At 38.7% G+C, this 22,049-nt stretch overlaps 1 protein-coding gene across 1 annotated transcript in view; it reads left to right on the top strand.

The window, feature by feature from the left end:
- Positions 1–22,049, top strand: part of LOC126253461 (protein ELYS) — a 346,049-nt gene that overhangs the window by 53,104 nt on the left and 270,896 nt on the right. The window contains exons 9-11 of the mRNA XM_049954815.1: positions 514–707; positions 9,758–9,938; positions 16,587–16,727. Of these exons, the coding sequence (XP_049810772.1) occupies positions 514–707; positions 9,758–9,938; positions 16,587–16,727 (516 nt within the window). The remainder of the gene's footprint in view (positions 1–513; positions 708–9,757; positions 9,939–16,586; positions 16,728–22,049) is intronic.

The following is a 22,049-nucleotide window of genomic DNA, read 5'->3' on the forward strand; positions in this document are numbered from 1 at the left end:
ACCGAGCTACAGGCTGGAGCTTCCGGATCCTGCGTAACTGCGTTCCTCGTGACTGCAGGTCCTTGGGAGCCTTATTTTACAGACAACCCTATGCTAAGATCACGCCAACTATCACATCCACCAGAGCTAGGAAATGTTGAGTGAATGTGCATTCTACAGATTATCAGTAGGGGCTCTGAACAACAAAAGAGCATCAAAGGGAATAGTGGATGTTGGGAGTCAAACTCACCAGCAGCTATGTTGGTGGAATTCGGGCAGTGTGTGTTCAAAACAGCATAATTAACAGTACCTGAAGAATTATGGGACATTGTCGAAATATCATGCATAAAATGAAAACTACTTGGTTGTACATCCAGAACAACACAAAATAATGGTCTAACACAGCTGCATTGGCATATTGAAAGTGTGTGAAGTTAACATACTGTAGGCAGTCAGCGTATTAGACAAGAATTTAACCTCACTTTTACTGTGTATGTGTATTGGTTAAGAGAATGTTTGTTTGGTCTGTTTCAGTTTCACAGATACTCTTTGAAGATGAGTTGGTGGAAATCAGTCACCCCGGTGAACAGCAGTTTTTGCTCTCACATCTTGACAAAAGTGGTCCTCTTGCTCTGCTGCACCCTGCTCAGCTATACAAGCATTGTCTCAGCATTGGATTACGACCAGCACTTTTTGATATCACAAGTCCGTCAAGTGAAGTATCTTTGGTATGTACTTGAATCTTTTATTTTCAAGCAGAAAGTTTTCAAAATGATGGATACAGTGTGAAATGTTTCCTCATCCTGTGAGTGTATTCAGGACTGCAGCAGTCGTGCATAGTAATAATTGACATTAGACATACATTTAAATTTTCATATTTTCTCAGTTTACTTTCTCAAAGTTTGATAAACTACTTATAAAATAGAAAAAAAGTGATTCATTGTTCATGTTCACTTTCTATCATTTATTAAATAATACATATACTTTTATATTTGATGAAGTTTGGTTTCCTTAGTGTAATTTGTTCCTAGAGCTCTATCTCATGTGTGTTGGACTAATTTTTAGCTTTTAATTGGAGTCTTTTTTTTCTAGTAACTAGTTGTACATGTTGGAGATAAGTTAATTAAGCAGGCTTTCAGAGGCTTTGAGTAATTAATGTAGGGAACCACTACTATGTAGTGGGATGTTGGTAAAGAATGGGCATTTTAACTTATCTTAGCCCAAGGTAAAACAATTTTTTGGTTAGTCATTACCCACATGTTATACTGTGGTGACTGTTGTGTATGAAAACTGTGTATCCGGTGGATCTGAAAATGTAACATTGTGGCTTACACAGAGTTCTCTACATCTCCATGACTTCCCGTACGTCTTGTGGAACGTTTGGAGTTACGTGCTGAAAGAATTTCTCAATGCTTTTAGCACAATTCTTTATTAGCCTTGTACAGACATTGAGCCATGTAGGACTTCATTATTCCCGGTAATGAGTTATCTTGCATGATAAGGTCCATGCTTGAAAGCGGCTGGAGACACTGCTAAACCATGCTTCGTCAGCGGCCTTAAAATTGTTCATCAAGAAACTAATGCACCTGAATAATAAAGTGCACTGGAGCCGTTTCCTTCTGCAACCACATGTAAGTGATAATACGTAATTCCCTTGTCTTTACGACAGGTCCAGATACAAATTTCCATTCATGCACCCTTCGAAAAGACATAGTTCGAACAAATATCATGATGACATTCTAGTCTGAATCATAACATGAGGCTGGTTTCTTCTAACTTTTACGTGTAATGGGGATTTTCTGTAGACCAAAGAACCACGTTTCTCCTGTGTGAACTGTGACATATTGTACACCCTTTAGCATGGCACGAAATTTGGAAATTGCACAAGCAAGGCACATCAGGCTGCAACTTGCTGCTGCATGTTGACGGATAATTCATTCACAGTAGTCGGTATCCTCCTCATTTTCAAGTCTCTTTGTAAAAATACAGTTTTCTTTCTACATGTGTGAAAGTTTTGCAGTGTGTAGATACATCCTTCCCACTTGTTTCCAAACTTAGTTAACCCTGTTCCCGTGAGTGGCGCCGTCACAGCGTGTCTTAAAGATGGCTGCTACACTTGGCGTTCATCAGAGGCAACGTGCTGCCCTAGAATTCCTGTACTGTGAAAATGAGGCAGTGAGAAACATCCACAAGAGGTTGAAAAACGTGTATGGAGATGCTGCTGTTGATCACAGTACAGTTAGTCGGTGGGCAAGCAGGTTACATGATGAAAGCGGGCACTCCAGACAAAGTGCAGAGTGTTAAAAAATTGGTGACTGCTGACAGACGCATCACAGTGAACCAATTGTTATGCTACGTTGGGATAGGGGAAGGAACTGTTTGCAGAATACTGAAAGTGTTGGTGGTGCTAATAAGGGTTTGTGCCAGTTGGGTTCCCAGGATCTTGACAGTGGCTCACAAAGAACCAAGAAAAACGGTATGCAGCGAACTTTTGGAACAGTATGAGAATGGTGGAGATGAATTTCTAGGAGGAATTGTGACAGGTGATGAAACATGGCTCCATCATTTTTCACCAGAGACAAAGAGGCAATCAATGGAGTGGCATCATGCAAATTCAAAACCACACCTTCTGCTGGAAAAGCTATGGCTACGGTGTTTTTTCTATTTTGAAGGACTCTTGCTTGTGGACATCATGCCAAGTGGAACCACCATAAATACTTATGCATATGTGATGACACTGAAGAAACTTCAAGCTTGACTGAGTCGTGTTCGACCACATCGGCAAAAGTAGGATGTTTTACTGTTGCACGACAATGCACGGCCTACATGTCAGTCAAAAAACCATGGAAGCGATCACAATACTTGGATGGACAACACTGAAACAACTGCCTTACAGTCCTGACCTGGCTCCATGTGACTATCATCTCTTTGAGAAACTGAAAGACACTCTTTGTGGAACAAGGTTTGAAGATGATGACTCCCTTGTGCACGCTGCCAAACAGTGGCTCCAACAGGTTGGTCCAGAATTTTACCGTGTGGGTATACAGGCGCTGGTTCCATGATGGCGTAAGGCAGTTGAGAGGGATGGAAATTATGTGGAGAAATGAAAATATTGTTCCTAAAGAATGTATCTACACACTGTAAAACTTTCAAACATGTGGAATAAAAGATGTATGTAAAAAAAATTGTGTGCATTTCTTTTGGAGTGACCCTCGTAGGACTGCTTTCTGAGGCAGGACCTTGCCAAAGTGATCTGTAAACACATTCAGTTATCCCTGTCATTGTTTGTGCTGTATTTGGAAGTTTAGGCACCCACATACACACCATCAGTATCTCCTCAACAGTATAACTGAGTATGTGAAACAATGAAATACTGAGACAAAATAAAAAATATTGACAACAAGGCTTTTTGTCTGTTTCAAAGGAGCAATACCACTAAAACAAACTTGATTTCCCCAGTTGTACAATTTCAATGGGTGCAGGTACTTCTTAGGTACCCTGTAGGCTAAAATTTCAGTAGCCATACACAGTCTGTGCAAGTGTTAGCTATAATGTCATAAACTGGTGTCTTTACTTGACTGCAGAATTAGTAATCCAATCATATCATATCCCATGACTGAGCTAGATGAGGGACAGTACTACCTTGACAAATCTGTTGGTGAATAAACTATACATGGAGATGGTTCATAACATTGTGTGCAAGGCATGCCATTGTCCTATTACATTAAAATTACATAATCTTATCAGTTTTCAACAATTGGTGCTGTATTTCTGAGGAACATTTTGTAGGTTTTATTATTCAGCTTACTGCAAATTATATAAGATCAGGTCAGAAACATAATTTTTATTACCAGCTCAAAAATTTTACAATTACAGTAAAACTTAATTTATGTGTTTTCCAACGGATAACAGAAAAAAAACATAGCGTGAAAAATGCATATATGAAATATAGCACCATACTACCAAATTAATTGGTAAACACAAATGAAAAATCCAGTAAATAAAAAGTTACATTCTACAGAACGTTATATAGGCTTACTAGGTACTGTACTCAACAAAGATATAAAGAAAAATGTAAACCTATACAGAGAAGAAAATGTTGCTTTGTAAAAAAAGTCCGTAATTTTTGCTTGCTTTTTCTTTGATGTGGCAATAGTGTACACTGTACCCTCAAAACGGGATAACTCTGTCATTATTTCACCAGAAACATTGTGGTATGTCACAAATTGTTTAATTATTTCTAACGCATTTACTGCATCGTTAAACATCACGGAGGAATGCTGAGGCTCGTCTATATCATCCTCATTGTCAGTTTCTTCCTCGTCCAGGTCCCGTGATGCACATTGAACTACTCATGGGTTCTGTAGTGATTAGGTTTTCATCAATGTTCACGTAATCCTCAAATGATGCTTGCTCTTAAAGTTGATTCCATTCTTCACCATGAGGTGAAATATGGTCAGTATGATCATTTCACACCTGATCATGGACTTCATTTCCAAATCCAGTTTTTTGGAAACAGTTCTGAATGGTATCATCTGAAACTCTGTGCCATGAAGTTGCAATGTAGTGCAATGCCTATAAGAAGAAACAAATTTATTAATTATTTCTCGAAGTGTTCTTTGGCTCCGGTTGCACAACATGGAATAAATGGCAAGTAAAAATTTTGCCTGTAAAATGTTTGTTTTCATTTCTTCCTTTTTTCGATGTTCACACACTTGATGGCATGCTGCATGAGCATTTTGCGATAATGCAAGTTGAAATTATGTATCACTCCAATGTAAAGTGGCTGGAGTTCATTCGTGCAATTCGCTAGAAAGAATTCCACGGTCACATTTCTCAAATAGAAACTAAGGGGAGGATGTGCTGCACACCTGTCTACGAACAATAAAATCTTCTGACCTGCTGCACCCATTTTCCCATCAACACTTTGAAGGCAGCTTTCGAAAACTTTTGTCGTCATCCACGATTTCTTGTTACTAGCATATTTTGTGGGAAAAGTGACAATGTTCTTAAAACAATGGGGCTTGGCAATTTTCCCGATCGTAAGTGTTGGTAGCTTCTCACTACCATCACTTTTAGCACATAACAGCACTGTTACACGTTGTTTACTTTTTTTTCCCCTCCATGGCAGTTCTCGCTTTTGAATTCTATTGTGTGGCCAGGCATTACATTGTAAAACAAGACTGTCTCATCCGAATTGAAAATGTTTTTAGGAGCATATCGGGATGTCGGTTCTTTCAAATGGGTTTCCTTCCAATGTCACACTGTCTCGGGATTGACACTTTTGCTTTTGCCACATACATTCTGACAGCTGATACCAAGTCTTACCTTAAATTTGTACAGCCAACCTGATGTAGCACTGAAATTTTCCACACCGACTCAAATTGCAGATTCATTTGCTTTTTCACAAAGCATTGGGACGCTAATAGGAATGCCTTCTGCTCTATGTTGCCTGAACCACTGCAACAAACAATCTTCCACGTTTCCATATTTCCTGCCCTGAATGCATGTCTGCTTACTAGTAGAAATTCCGAACACACATGCACTATCTTCAATTTCCTTTGCCTTTGCTACTATATAATTTAAAGTAGACGCAGAAATTCCTAATTCCTTGGCAATATCCAGTCGCTTTCGATTACTGTTTTCTTTCACAACTCTCAAAATTTGTAGCTTTTCAGCAATAGTAATGCTTACCTAGTTTCTTCCGCTCATGTAACCAGTCCTCAAAATAATTAGAAATACAGTAATACGGTACTATAGCCTATACAGTATGAGGTGTGATGTGTTTCGGAATTTCCGAGTAACATGCAACGATTCTTGTCCAGTTGTGCCCTAGTTCGGCAGAAGTCGTGTAATTTCAGGGAAACAAATGAGTGCTACACCTACTATCAACCTTCCCTATGGCTATCACCACTGCCGTAATAGAAAGCTTCATACATTATACCGTACTTTCCAATACTGTACAGTCTCTGTATAATACCTGGTTTTTGTGACGACTCTGTTATTGCAGGTTATACTGTTTTTGCATGTCTGTCAATCTATAAAACAATCTCAAGTCTGTCACATTAAAAATTAAGTGTTAGTTGGATTTGGATGCTCACAACAAAGTGATTTTCTAGTTGGCAATGTCACCAAACATTTCAGCAAAGTTCCTTCATAATGGCCAACAATGACTTAATACTATTCTCTGTAGTTCAGTATTACTTGTGGCATCAGCGGTGTAGTGTGCTGATGTTGGCAACATCATCTTCATATAATGCAAATGTTTTGTTATGAAATGTTCATTTTACGAGTTTAACCAATTTACTGAATGGAAAAGGGTACATAGAAGAATCTGCCAACCATAGAGCAAGAACAGATTTAATTATTTCCTTCGTGGTGAAATGAATTCCCAGCAATGAAGGGTCATTGCCAACATCAACATGCTACGCCACCGACGGTGTAAGTAAAATTATACCTGATCTGCAGTTGTGTGCACTGCAGTTGGATTGTCATTGCACTTGCAAGAGAAGCAGAAGAAAAGGAAACATACTTAGGTGAAGCCATGTACTTCACGGCAAGATGCGAAAAATATACAACAAAATTTGCTATGGGAGCTGCAAGTCGAGGACGTAAAATCACATGAAAATCCTTTTGGGAATAGATGAGAGTACATTTCAATATGTGCTCAAGAAACTGGCTTCTCATATTATGATGCTGAACATTGTCCTCAGAAGTGCTACATCCGCAAAAGACAGACTTACCATAATACTGCGATTTCTAGCTAATCTAGTGTACAGTACTGTTATAGCACTCTAATGCTGCAGTGCGCATTGACGAAAATAATACCAGAAACATTTGAAGCTATTTATAATGCTTTGAAGGAGGAATATGTGAAGGCAAATAAATTTAATATATACTGCAGATGTGAAAAATTATTTCCACAGAAGTTGTAGATTTTCTCTATATTCTCGGGAGGTATATCCTGGCCTACTTCACGGCTAATAGTGTCTGTAATTTTTTAATAGCTCTCACTTTTTATTCTGTTTTTGCATTCAGGATGTTTTAAGCTACACAGTCGTTCATCTGCCTCGAATATTTCTATCAGTTTCATTATATATGCGACGAACTATGTAAATTTGGCAGTCATATTGATTAACATTGTGTGTGTCAGACAACTGCAGTGATGATAGCACTCCAGGTGGTTGATTTCCCCATGTAGTAAATGTAAGACGAATGTTTCCTTTGATCAAATCGAAGGCGAGGCGCTAGATTTGATCGAAGAAAATTTGACCAATGCCTAACTTTCACAAAGTTCCTTATTACACTATTAAATTTTATTATACGGCCATACCAATCCCCTTCCCAGCAACCCACTCTGAAACACTGCACCATAACTTGTGCACACTATGGATATTTCACTGGGACATGAAAAAAAAGTATAAGTGAGAAAAACATATAAGTGAAAAAAAGGATAAATAAATTTTACTGTAATCTATTAATTTTGCTATTCTGAATGAAAATTTCATACAAACTGCCTCATCCATTGAATAATAAGCAAGAAAAATGGTTGGAAGATTTCTATTTATAATAGCAGATATCACCATATCATAAATAACAGTTCTCATGTAAATCTGAAAAAAGTGGGCAATGGAGCCAAGGCTATTCATGCTTGACTGCAAACGTTTGTGGCTGACAATATGCTGTTTGCCCTAAATCTCCTGACTTACTGTCTGAAAAGCATATTGCAACATGGTAAAGATTGCTGTAGATCACAGCTGCACCTTTTTTAGATAGAAGTCAGCAGATAACTATCCCATCTTAAACGAAGTCTAACAAACGAACCAACTTCAGAGGATTTCAATAATCCAAGTAGTGAAGGATTTAGCATATTTCATCAAAATAGAAGAGATATTAGAGATAAAGTTAGTGAACTGCTTATAGAAAATAACTCTGACATTATTGGTATATCAGAGTGCCACTTAAATAACTTGGCAATTCAGAGGCTTCCTTTAACAGGATACAGATTAGCTGGCTGTTTTTCAGTGAGTTCTTTGCGGAACGGGGCAGTGGCCATGTACGTAAAAAAAAAAAAAAAAATCAGTATTCAATTCGAGTCTTCGAGTCTGTAGACGTATCAAAGCACTGCACTGAACAGGTATTTGAATGCTGTGCTAGGCAGTTGAATGTAGTGAAACTAAACTTCTAATTATTGTTATTTATAGGCCCCCTAACTCTGATTTCAGAGCATTTCTGCTTGAGCTTTAGGGTTCTTGGTTCACTTTACTTATAGAAAGTGGCAAAATTAGTTGTATGTGGTCACCATATATATCACTTTTTGCTAACAATAGAAGCTTATTTCCAAGAATTAGCAGCTTTCATTCAGTTAATAGTAGACAGTAATCCAATCCACATTTGGATTGCACTTCCTTGACTCTTGTGCAGAAAGGCATGCAGTGTACAGCTGAATCCATCTCCAATAAGCTATCACAAGAATTCAAAAATTTTAGCAGTAATCCATGCACTTTCAAGTCTGAACTGAAGAGTTTACTCATGGGTCACTACTTCTATTCTGTTGAGGAGTTCCTTGAAAAAATAAGCTGATTCCAGTGTTACATTGTTGATAGTGTTTATGTAAACTTATGGCTTGTTGTTTTTTGAGTTCATAAACATTCTAGTTTATCTGTTATTACTTTTATGTTGTAATTTCATGTCCTGACACAGTCCATGAACTTGAAGATTTGGTCCTGAGTTTGGTCTTATGGAACTAACATGTAAAATAAATAAAACCAATCTCCTTTTTATAACACCAGCATGCCACTCTTTCATCACATCTTGTGGAATCATACAGGCAGTGTATCTTGGTGAGTTTTTTGTGCACAAAACCATATGTACTGTACACAGTTTGTAAACAAAATCCAAGATGGGGCTAAAGGGTCCAAATTTGAGGGTACAATGGGAGGTGGACACTGGGCTTTGTTAGTGACAATGAATACTGTGACTTGATTGTTGCATTTTGTTTGTTAAAAGTAATGCATGGAATGCTGTGGCTGCTAATGAGCCATAGAACTGTGTGGGTTGTTTCTTTCAAAACATTCAGAGTATCCATGAATAACATCTTGATATTTTCAGTTTGTCTCTGTATCCACCTGGTATACTTTATTCCAAATTATTTACACCTTCTAGGTGTTTTTGGAAACTCATGGTCTGCACACAGCCAGTTTTGATCACAAACGGATCATCCTCAGGTATAATGCAGCATCGAAATCAGGTGCTGTACATGACAAATCATAACTTTTAACCAGCACCATGTCATAAAGGAGCATGACAATTCAACTACAAATCTGGAACATGTATACAGTATACATATGGCGCAACCCCTCACACCACTTACAGAAATTCATAAGCATTGAGTTGTTGTTAGAAACACACACAAAAAAGTTGTGTGCCTATCGACAACTCAGCACTGCTACTTTTTGGCGAATGGTCTCCCTTAATCCTAAAATATGTGTTTGTTCCCCAAACTTTCTTTTGAAAGAAGGACTGAAAGTAAAATTGGTCTATGAAAATAAATTTTTGGCTATCTCAGCCTACATACAGCAGCAACAACAACAGCAGCAGCAGCAGTAGCAACGCCATTGTAGTAAGCAATGACTGTTGAAATCATTGTAAAATATTTTTTGGTGTGAGGTTTTGGAAATATTAAATTTTTCATTTGAAAGTGTAGCTTATTGTTGTATTTTGATGTCTTAACCTTTTGTGTGTGTCATAAATTTATTCTAGTTTTGATATTCTGCAGGATCAGCAGCGCAGGTTTCTTCTAGCTCTTGCTCTCGAGTGGCAGATGTCTGGGTTCTTACATTCATGTGCTGTTGAATGGGCCAGTGGATCCCAAAGTGTTGCTGGGTGTTCATTACCAGTGCTCCTCACCTGGGGCTGGGAGTTTGCTCTGGCTGTCAAGGACGAAGCAAGCAAACTTTGTAAGTTCATCCCATTGTTCATATCCGCATACGTGGGTTTGAGGTATTTCTTCACTTTCATCAGAAAAGTAAAAATTGTGCATTGGAATGGGACTGTGTTTTTAATAGAAACAAGTACATTACAAGCAAATTGAATATAGTGCATTGTTATGATTTGTAGAGGCAGATGTTCCCAGATCTGAATAACTCTGTTAAATGGCTGTGTGATACATAGATGAAATGACTGTATTAAAACTTCACAACACTTTGATGCTTTAAATTGTATTCTTTCTCAGTACGCTGTGTCAATCTGAAAGTAAATGTGGGTGCTGTTTTGTTATTCTGCCACATTTAACAGTAACTCTAAAAACCCTAACTCAAATTAAAGGTTACTGTTAGAAAATAAACTGAAATGGGTAGGAGGTTACACATATTCAAAGTGAGGGCCTATATTTGGCTTAATGTTGCATCTGACGGATATCAGGTACTTTTTCTGCTCTTTCATTGCAACTTACACCAAACCCAGATAGCCACGCAGAAAAATATTTATGCTGAAGTAATTTACTATGTACATACTGCAGTTCTGCTCAGTATAGTTAAATTAGTGAAATATTTTCACTTAATTACACAATTGATTTGTAGTTTTATTTTGTTTTATGCAATTACAGTCTTGGCACTATTGCTATATACCTATCAGTTTTGAACAGAAATAGTTCACGAATACACAATTAAGTTACCCAATTTGTAAAGTAATGAAATTTAATCATTGGATCTCACATAGTGTTCTTGAAGTCAAGTTACCTTCCATTAGGAATGTGGGATGCACTCAGTGACTGTGATAAGACTTCTAAAATGATGAAGCACAGCAATCAGTCGTCCTTTCCTTTCAGGCTTTATTAAAGCAAATCTAGATTTTGGCTAGTAACTAGCCATTATCAAGGCAGTATTTCAGAGTTTCAATACATGTCCTAGTATGTCAGTCCCCTATTGTTCAGGCTCATGTCAGTTCATTAAAGTCTATTGTTACTTAATGTTATTCCACTGCATTTCGTAGATAAATTTCCTTCGTGGTTCTCTCTGCCGTTTAACTTCTCCAATGCAATGACTACTAGTATAATTTAAATGAATTCATTTACCTTTCAGTGATTTAATATGTACACACACTTATGTTCTATAGGTGGTGATATACTCAACAGATAATGTGTAAAACGTGTCAGCTTGCATGTAATCTTTCTTGGCACAAACATTACTTTTTATAGTAAATGTTGTTAATTTTGATGCCATTAGGTCATGTGGCTGTGTAACTGAAAAATACTGTATGTCACTCTCGTGTGATCTGAGACTGTGCCATGGATAATTTCACAACTCTGTTCTGTTCATTGTTGTGATATACGTGATGTTGCTGCATCTTGTGAAACTTTACAAAATGCCTTCTCTGAAAACTACCTAGAACAGATAGTTAGGACCGCCACTCATGATGGAAATCTACTGGATCTATCTAACGGCAACAAATAGATCTGACCGCTTTTAGGATGCCACGTCGAAACTGCCATCAGTGACCGCAGTGCTGTTGTGGCAGAAGTGATTACCAAAGTACAGAGGACAACTAAAACAAGCAGAAAGATATAGTTGTTCAGTAAATTCGATAAAAAATCAATAGTGTCGTATCTCAATGAGGAACTTGAAATGTTCAGCACAGGACAGGAGCATGTAGAGGAACTATCGTTCAAGTTTAAAAGAATAGTTGACTATGCCCTGGATACATACATACCCAGAACAGTTCAGAATGGAAGGCAACCTGCAAGGTATACAGCCACCGTAAAGAAACACCTAAAGAAACAGTTTACTACATAACAGGCGTAAAACAAAGCATAGGGCTGTAGATAGAGAGATGTTGAATGAAATGTGTTTGGCTGTCGAGACAGCAATGCGTGATGTTTTCAGTGTCTACTGTAGCAGAATACTACCAAGCAATCTTTCACAGAACCCAAAGAAATTGTGGTTGTAGGTAAAGGCTGTCAGTGGCACTAAGTTAGTGTCCAGTTCCTAGCGAATGAGACAGGAACTGAAATTGAGGGTAGCAAAGCAAAAACTTTAGTGCTTAACTCAGTTTTCAAATGTTCCTTTACAAAGAAAAACCCTAGAGAATTGCCCCAATTTAAAACTTATACCACTGAAAAGATTAATGACACAAGTGTGTGTGGTACTGAGAAACAGCTGAAATCGTTAAAACTGAACAAAGCTCCAGCCCCCCATGTGGAATCCCTGTCAGATTCTATTTGAGGCAGACTTAGCTCCTCTTCTAACTATTATCTAGTACAGATCCCTTGAACAAAACGCTGTCCCCAGTTCTTGGAAAAAGGCACAGGGCACATCTGTCTACAGGAAGGGTAGTAGAAGTGATCCACAGAACTACCGTCCAATGTACTTGACATTGATTTGTTGTAGAAGCTTAGAACATACTCTGAGCTCAAACATAATGAGGAAGCTTGAACAGAATGACCACGTCAGTGCCAACTTGCACGGATTTAGAAGACATTGATCATGCAAAACCCAACTGGCAATTTCTTCACATGATGTACTGAAAGCAGCCAGGTGAATTTTGTGACTGGATTGAGGACTGTTTGGTAGGGAAGACACAGCACATTATCTTGCTGTTCGTGTTGTATATTGATAACCTTGCAGACAACAGGCTTTTTCCAGATGATGCAGTTATCTATGATGAACTACTATCTGAAAGAAGCTGCTTAAATATTCATTCAGAACTTGACAAGGTTTCATTGTGGTGCAAAGATTGGCAGCTTGCTGTAAATGTTGAGAAATGTAAAATTGTGCACTTCACAGAACGAAAAAAAAAAAAAAAATGTAGTAATGTATGGCTATAATATCAGTGAGTCACTGTTGGAATCAGCCAACTTGTACAAGTGTCTGGGGATACTTTCTAGGGATATGAAATGGAGTGATCACAGTGGTTCAGTTCTGGGTAAAGCAGATGGTAGACATAGGTTTATTGTTGGAATACTGGGGAAATGCAATCAGTCTACAAAGGAGATTGCTTTCAAATCAATCGTGACCAGTTCTGAAATGTTGCTCAAATGTGTGGGACCTGTAACAGATAAGACTAATAGGGTATACTGAATATATATAGAGAAGGGCAGCATGAATGATCACAGGTTTGTTTAATCCATGGGAGGGTGTCACGGAGATACTGAAGAAATTGAACTAGCAGACTCTTGAACACAAACTTAAACTATCCTGAGAAAGCTTGTTAACAAAGTTTCAAGAACCAGCTTTAAATGGGTACTCTAGGAATGTACTACAACCCCCCACGTATCCCTCAGAAATGAATTGTGAGGGAAAGATTAGAATAATACTGCAGGCACACTGGCATTCAAATAGTAACTCTTCCTGTACTATACGTGAATGGAACACGAAGAAATAATTATAACTGGTACAATAGGACATACCCTCTGCCATGCACCTCACGGTTGTTTGTAGAGTGTAGATGTAGAACAACTCCCATAGCATCGTTATGCTGCTCTTTCATTGCAGTGTTGGTAGCATAGTAGATTGGTATGAAATACAAATCTTTATTTTAACATGGTGCAAACCAGGTGGTGTCATCATGGATCATGTAAGAAACTGATTGCCTGTCCTTATGACAGAACAGGCAACTGCAACAATTGTTTTTCTGGCATACAGAAAATGTTCTAGGCAAAGCCACGATGCTAATTGACCTATATGTGTAATGGAATTGGCAATAATGGTTCAACCATGACGTGGGTTTGCCAATTAACACAAGGCTAGGGCGTTGTATGCCAAGTGCTTTCACACCATAGCCAACAGTAGCTGAAGGTTGCAGATTAACTCCCATAATTGTAAAATCATAATTCGTTTCTACTTCTGCAATACTTGTTGAAATAATGTGTGGAATAAATAAATGAAATGTATTAAAAACGACGCTTATAGCAGCTCGTTTGAAATGGGTTACGGTGATATAAAAATTTCCGCATACAGATATAACACTCGGAAGTATCCAAATTCTTTTCATCTTCTTTGATCCTGCTTATCAGGTGCTAGCAGCAGTAAGGATGAAGTTGCCCGAATGGAATCAGTTACCTATGAGCTGCATTGCCTCACTACTTATGGATGAACACAAGTATATACACAAACACTATTATTGTACTTACTGTTTTTTCCTTCCCCGCTCTGTTTCTCCCATCCGACTGCTCCTGCCTGGCATTGAAATGAATATGTGCAACAAAACATACACATTTCTCTGCATCAAACAAAAATTAAACTGATCAATAACAAGTTAAAAAGATCATTGCAACAGGCAATAAAAGTATCCACTGGAGCAAACACAGGCGAATGTGCATCGGCAGATGAGAGTACTCTGATTTACAACAGAGACGGGTTTGTTGGTGGGCAAGTGCTAGAAAACATTCGGTCATGTTTGGTGTGCATTTGTTGGTGCTCTCTCATGTACATCTAGTTGTCAGTCTTTCTGCAAAGCATCGGAGGAAGCTCGCGTCGTGTCGTCTCCAATTTGGCACTGGCATCACAGAGAGTATTTGCCTACTGTTTTGCATGTGAACTGCTTTATATTGATTGTTGTTAGTTAATGCCCTGGTTTTAAATTTCCTCAAGTGTAATGGAGAGCTAGCAATTGGTGTTGACTGACATATGTGCAAAGTTTTGGAATAATACTGAAAGAAGGCTGGAGCTGCAGTCCAGTATAAATTGCATTACCTCCAAGCGTTTCATGCTTATGAACAAATTGACACCTAGCTACCTACTTACTCTGCTACATCGTTTTGCTTGCTTTGTCAGAAACAGTGAGCAAAATAATCCTGTCTCACTATCAAAAGTTTACATCATACCTACAACCCATGTTGTTAAAGGTTGAAACATGTGCGAGGATTATCAAAAATGATGTTTGTAGAGTTGGCACCACTTTGGTTCACTCCGACACGCTTGGACACTTCCCTTGTTGAGAGTCCTTTCTGGCACGAAGTAACAAGTAACAATGCAGACTTAATCGAACCGTGGTATTGACCATCTAGGCATGGTTGAACTACAGACAACATGAGCTGTGTACCTCATTCCTGCGTCGCTCATGCATGGTTGTTTACATCTTTGGGGGGGGGGGGTTGCCACAAATTTTACCGAATTGAGTATCTTCTAGTGGTTGATGCCACAAGTAAGGGTGTGATGCTGTTGCCACCAGGTGGCCGTGCTCTGACGACGGTTACCTGCCCGAGTAAGCGTACAGTCACTGTTTCTTACATGCTCTGGGGTGTCATATTTGTAACAGTAAGAAATGAAGGCAGTGTTAAATAATTAAGTCTTAAATTTTGAAATCTAAATGGGTTAATGCATTTAAAGAAGTTACGTACTTCCCAGCCGTGTGCATAACACTATTGGCCTGAACATTTTCTAACAACCATATAAATATGAAACAACTTCTGTGTGAGAGCTTACAGGCCTGTTGTGCTGCTGCAAACAGAAGAAAAATATTACTATTCCCAATGAAACTGGGAGGCTTTTTAATAAGCGTATTGCACATAAAGAAATACTAGCAAAGCACTTACCGAAAAACAGCTACTGATGCTGTAATACCTTCAAGCTCGCATCACCAAGGAAGTCACAAACACTCATTTTTCCCATTTTGTGGTGCAGTACTTCATACCAGATCCATTACCTGAATCTGCCTTTCAGACTGGATAACAGACTGTCAAACTTATAATTTTCACTAACAGCTGTAACTCTGACATGATCCATAACATTCTACAAAAAGAATAGTGTGTAAAATTAAGTTGCTGCTGGCTAACAGGAACCCATAAGTAGTCCTACGTTGGCAAAATTTCATTTTACCTTGCAAAAAGTCTCAAGACCACAAACCGGCATTTTCCAATATCAGTCGTATAGGGAATTGTTACTGAATAGTAAAGGCAAGAGAAACATTCGGCACGGAGTAGCATGTGTAAAATCGCATGCAAGCACTGTGTGAAATTATGTTGGTCAGTCAGGCAGAGGTGTGGCAGTTGCAATGTTAGCATGTGAGGGAAGCTGCGGTCAAAAAAATGTTGGTGCCTGAGAGAAGTTGGGGACAAAAAGGGACCAATTCAAACTATGGGAAACGTGTTTTAACAGGGAACCACCCATACAATGTAGGGTGTGACATTTTACGTGCTGTTATGAGAGCAAAAATATGATACTGGGAGTATTTGAAATAAATGATACAAAATGCCAGTTCACTTTTATATGACCAAACACAACGTGTTTTCTTCTCTGTGAAATTTAGTTAGTTACGCAAATGTTAAATTTCAGTAGTAAGTTCAACTTTATTTTTAATCTATTTTTAAATGTAGATTTCTGAAAAAAAAACCTTTATTTTTAACTTTTGTTAAATGTAGTAATTAATGCATAGTAAAAAAGTAATATGTCCCTTTGTAAAAACTTTCTACCTCACTATTTAATGTACATCCTGTATCAGTTATATTTTACGTCGCCTGTCACTTTACATGTGGTTGTGCCAGTCAGTTGTCACCTGCTGATGGCTTAAGAAACCAAATGTGGTGAAATAAATATTTTTCAAAACGTTAGAAAAGCATGTGTAATGTTTTTGTTCATTATTACTAGTGTAACAAATGGTTCATATTTTAGGTGCACCACTTTTTGATCACTCCGGCACAAAACTGGACCGTGCTGGCCGGCGTATGCTAAGCATGTACCGTAACCAGCTTGGCCATTTGGCAAAACTCTTCAGCGGTGTGTTAACATCACCCAAGATTCCAAAAATTTATGGTACGTAAACAGTGTAGATGTCATTGAATTACAGGGATAGTTCTATTAACCCTTAGTAAACCTTCTTGTTTTGTTATTATAATTAGGGGTGATATGATTGTGCCTTGATGCTTTATCAAATCTGGAAAATTGTTTAAATGTGTTTTTGAACTCTTTTTGCCTTTGGCTAGCAGCCTTTTCAGTCACCATGAATGCAGTTTTGACGGAAGAGTCATTTTCAAGTGTAAATTATGGATTACACTATTTGTCCTACAAGTTCTGAGACTCCTCTTATTTATGGTGTATAAGCAGTACCAGCACATTAACTATGATGGTGGCTTGAACTAATACCTGTAAACAATAGATGTGCATTCAACGCATCAGTTGTTAGCAGGTAGTGTTAAGTAGTGGCTGTAGAGCCATAGTGTGTCCATGTTGCTATGCTACAAATCATAGTGGAGCAACATGTCTCTAAATAAAGTATTTGACATTCTCCAAAATATTTTGAAGAAGGGAAAAGAGTGTGCAAAGTTTGTCCTGCATATTTTGACTTTCGAACAAAAATGACGCATAGATATCTGGCGCGACTTAATTGAAATGCAACTGACATTTTCACATGGTTGCAGTGACTATCTGTGTATTGTACTAAATTGAAGAGGAGGGGGGGGGGGCAAGGAGGGAGGAGACGATGTAGAGCATTAGTAGCGTTAAAACCACACCCCAACATTTCTCTACTTATTGGTGATGTAGTCTCAAAACTTTTTTGACTGATGGGGTAGAGTGTGTACGTAACACAAACTATTGATCAGAACCAATATGAAATTTAGATTACCATGGCATGTAATATCAAATCTGTGACAAATTATTTACATTTATTGTGTAAGAGTACATTAAGTTTGTAATTTAATTAAGATTTATCATTTTAAAAAAAGAGCGGATACACTTTGTGTCATATACGATAGCTATACAAATTTATCATACACCTAGACAAGAAATTTAAATGTGTCCTGTGTTTAATATTATGTGCTATTATAATCTAAGTTTCATACGAATTTATACACTCTTAGTTAATTTTTTCCAGCTGAAAATGGGCCTATTGTGATTGAAAATGTAGCTAATGCATCAAAGGCAAAAATCTTGTTTTTCAAGAAGTTATTCATGACTTTGATCAGTGCTCAAGAAAAGATGCTTAAAATAATGGTTATTTTTTCTTAAAGTTTTAAAAACTGCTGAAATAACAAATATGCTTCTGTCTCGTTGCTACTGTTCAGAAAGTCATGACAGCATGTTATCTTAACTTTGGCTGCATGTTATCTTACTTTCACTGCATTTTAAAATTTTTTAATCTTTGCAAAGAATCGTAAATGTTAGTACTTTTTCTGATGCTAATGTTTTACCAACGTAACTTTTCACTGAGCATTGTTTCTTCCATGTGCTATGTCTGTTTCATTTTTATGACAAGGCACCACTTTAAAATTCAATCGTGCTGCTGACCCAGACTATCTCCTTCCACTGGATCACCTTTAATTTTTGTTCATTTCCATTACTTCCTCATAATGGTTATGGGGATTCCAATTTTTTTTTTTTTTTTTTTTTTTGAAAGCTGAACATTTCTATGGCCAGCATAAAATCAAAGGAGTGATGTTCATGGGGCAGTAGTGAAAAAGAATAAGTCAGCAGGTTTATTTTATAGAATTCTTGTATTGTCACTTGCGAATTCTGGTAATGATTATCATTAGCAGCTACAGATTTTGATATTAAATACCAAACACAGCCTCCTGCTGTAACATAGGTGGCAATTCACACTTTATTTTATAAACACCACTCACATTGTGGAATATGTGATCAGCATGATGTCAATCCCTCCAGCCATTGGCATGATGTCAATCCTTCCAGCCATTATGCTAGTAGATGAATCGTGATGATGCTGTTGCTTCTTTATTCAAGCAGCTCATCATTTGGCCTCACAAAGGCTGAATGGACCCCATACTGGACCTCCCTACCTCACAAAAATTCTGAGCAGGTATAGGGATTTGAACCTGGATCTTTCTGCATTAAAGGCAGCAATGCTAACCATTCAGCTGTGGAGGCAGTCCACTTATTCACTGTTGTTGCAAAAAAGCAACTTTAAATTTTAGTTACACTGAGCCATTGTCACTGTGTCACTCTTAGCTTCTTATTCCAATTATGACTACTTCCTTATGATGTGCATCTGCTCTTTCTTTCTCATTACAAACTGAAACTGTACAAAAGCTCAATATGGGATTTCTGCATACTGATATTTCATGGAGTCCACACTAGAATTTTGCTATGCATCCTGTAGGACCATTTGCATGCACGATTAATCGTGGTACCTCCTGTTAAGACGCACTAACACCCACTGGTACCTTTCTCTTCTAGACCTCATTAGTGTGAACATAATTTGTGACTACCTTACAATAGTTTCTCTCAACATCTGTGAAATCATTCTCTGCAGCTAAATCGTCTGAGAATCAAACATACATTTAATCATTGGCTCTCCCCTCACTTCAGCCAGTAACCTTTGGCGAAATACGATCAGGCGTCCAGCATTGGATGCATTGTAACACAGCAAAGTCACTGTTGATGTCTAAGGAAGTTGTGATGGTTGGGATAGACTCCTGGACTGGACTGAAAAAGATCTGATTTCATCCAATGTCTCCTGCTGTTCCAGTTGCCAGTGTCTTGTCCTGCATGTTGAAGTATTGAAACGTCCCCTTTAGAACAATTTTACAGGACTGTGCTTAACCTGACACACAATATTTTTTAGCACAACGCAATCTGACTTTCAAAATTCCCTACAAAAGAATGGCCCTGACTAACATTAAACTATACCTTTCACAAATCACTTACCTCACAAAAATCTTCGCTTCTTCAAGCTACTGCAATACAGCGAGCGCCACTACTGCCAGCTAAATAAAAGATTCAAACTACTGAAGGCACTAACTACTGATAGGGATAGTTAGCAAATGAAAGATATTAATAGAGAACAAACAATGTATTTACCTTGATATCATCATATATAAATATAGCAGTTCATGACAAATTTCAAAACTCCGCCATCTCTCTCCCCACATCCACCACTGCTGGCGGCTCACCTCCAACTGCGCAACGCTACGCGCTGTTCACAGCCAGCTGCCTAACACTACAATGGTTGAGTATTACAACAATGCAAAGCAGCCACAGACTGCACACAGCACAGCCAGTGATTTTTTCTTATACAGAGGTGGCATTACCAATAAAAAAACCTAAACAGCCTACTTACAGTATGTTAAAGTGTTTGTACACTGAGAGTTCTGTTGCTGTTGCAACAAGCTTGATGCCTGTCACATGCAGAGAAACACACAGTTGCTTGGCCTTCTGAGGGCCTATGTCGTGTACCTGGGAACTTTAAGCTCTCAGGTTTTCAAATCTCATCTGATGCAGTTCCCAGCAATCAGTTTTTCCTTCTTATCCTGTCCTCTTCTTTTCCCTTCAACTCTGCTGCCTAAAGTAGGAACCACTGGCTCCGAAAGCTTGCCAATTACAGCTGTCTTTTACGTGTGTGTTCTGCCACCGCTTGATGAGTAGATTTTTTATCTACCCAATTAAATATTTTGTTATGTTGATAGACAGACAAACAAACACAAACACACACACAGAATTCAAGCTTTCGCATCCCACGGTTGCTTCATCAGGAAAGAGGGATATGTGTGTGTGTGTGCGCGAGTGTATACCTGTCCTTTTTTCCCCCTAAGGTAAGTCTTCCGCTCCCGGGATTGGAATGGATCCTTACCCTCTCCCTTAAAACCCACATCCTTTCGTCTTTCCCTTTCCTTCCCTCTTTCCTGATGAAGCAACCGTGGGTTGCGAAAGCTTGAATTCTGTGTGTCTGTGTTTGTTTGTGTGTCTATCAACATACCAATGCTTTCGTTTGGTAAATTACATCATCTTTGTTTTTAGATATATTTTTCGCTTGTGGAATGTTTCCCTCTATTATATTCATACAATTAAATATTTTTATGTAAAAGGACAATGTGCATGTACCTGCGTGTGTAATTGCTGACTTGTAACAACAAGAAGGGTCTCGAAAATACATTTGAAGCAAGTGAGACTTGTTTCACATTGTATGAAAGCCTTTAGATCAGGTTTTTACACCAAATGTGCCCTTGGAGCAAGCTGTGAGCACAGAGTGCAGCAAGCACAGGACTCCCACTATCTGCAAGGAACAGAGAATGGGGAGCTGAATTGAGAGTCGAGTGAAGGACATAACAGCTGCCGACACATTTTTGTCAGTCAGTTTAAATCTGTGATCAGCTACATAGAAATCATTACATGAAATGTTATTGCTACAAACTGTTATCTTATTAACATGTACTCATATATCTAAAAACACAGATGTTGTGACTTACCGAACGAAAGTTCTGGCAGGTCGATAGACACACAAACATACACACGAAATTCAAGCTTTCGCAACAAACTGTTGCCTCATCAGGAAAGAGGGAAGGATAGGGAAAGACGAAAGGATGTGGGTTTTAAGGGAGAGGGTAAGGAGTCATTCCAATCCCGGGAGCGGAAAGACTTACCTTAGGGGGAAAAAAGGACAGGTATACACTCGCGCACACACACACACACACACACACACACACACGCACACAAGCAGACATTTGTAAAGGCAAAGAGTTTGGGCAGAGATGTCAGTCGAGGCGGAATACAGAGGCAAAGATGTTGTTGAAAGACAGGTGAGGTATGAGCGGCGGCAAATTGAAATTAGCGGAGATTGAGGCCTGGCGGATAACGAGAAGAGAGGATATACTGAAGGGCAAGTTCCCATCTCCGGAGTTCTGACAGGTTGGTGTTAGTGGGAAGTATCCAGATAACCCGGACGGTGTAATACTGTGCCAAGATGTGCTGGCCGTGCACCAAGGCATGTTTAGCTACAGTGTGATCCTCATTACCAACAAACACTGTCTGCCTGTGTCCATTCATGCGAATGGACAGTTTCTTACTGGTCATTCCCACATAGAAAGCTTCACAGTGTAGGCAGGTCAGTTGGTAAATCACGTGGGTGCTTTCACACGTGGCTCTGCCTTTGATCGTGTACACCTTCCGGGTTACAGGACTGGAGCAGGTGGTGGTGGGAGGGTGCATGGGACAGGTTTTACACCGGGGGCGGTTACAAGGGTAGGAGCCAGAGGGTTGGGAAGGTGGTTTGGGGATTTCATAGGGGTGAACTAGGAGGTTACGAAGGTTAGGTGGACGGCGGAAAGACACTCTTGGTGGAATGGTGAGGATTTCATGAAGGATGGATCTCATTTCAGGGCAGGATTTGAGGAAGTCGTATCC

The sequence above is a fragment of the Schistocerca nitens genome, chromosome 4, assembly GCF_023898315.1.
Source record: "Schistocerca nitens isolate TAMUIC-IGC-003100 chromosome 4, iqSchNite1.1, whole genome shotgun sequence".
Lineage (NCBI taxonomy): Eukaryota > Metazoa > Arthropoda > Insecta > Orthoptera > Acrididae > Schistocerca > Schistocerca nitens.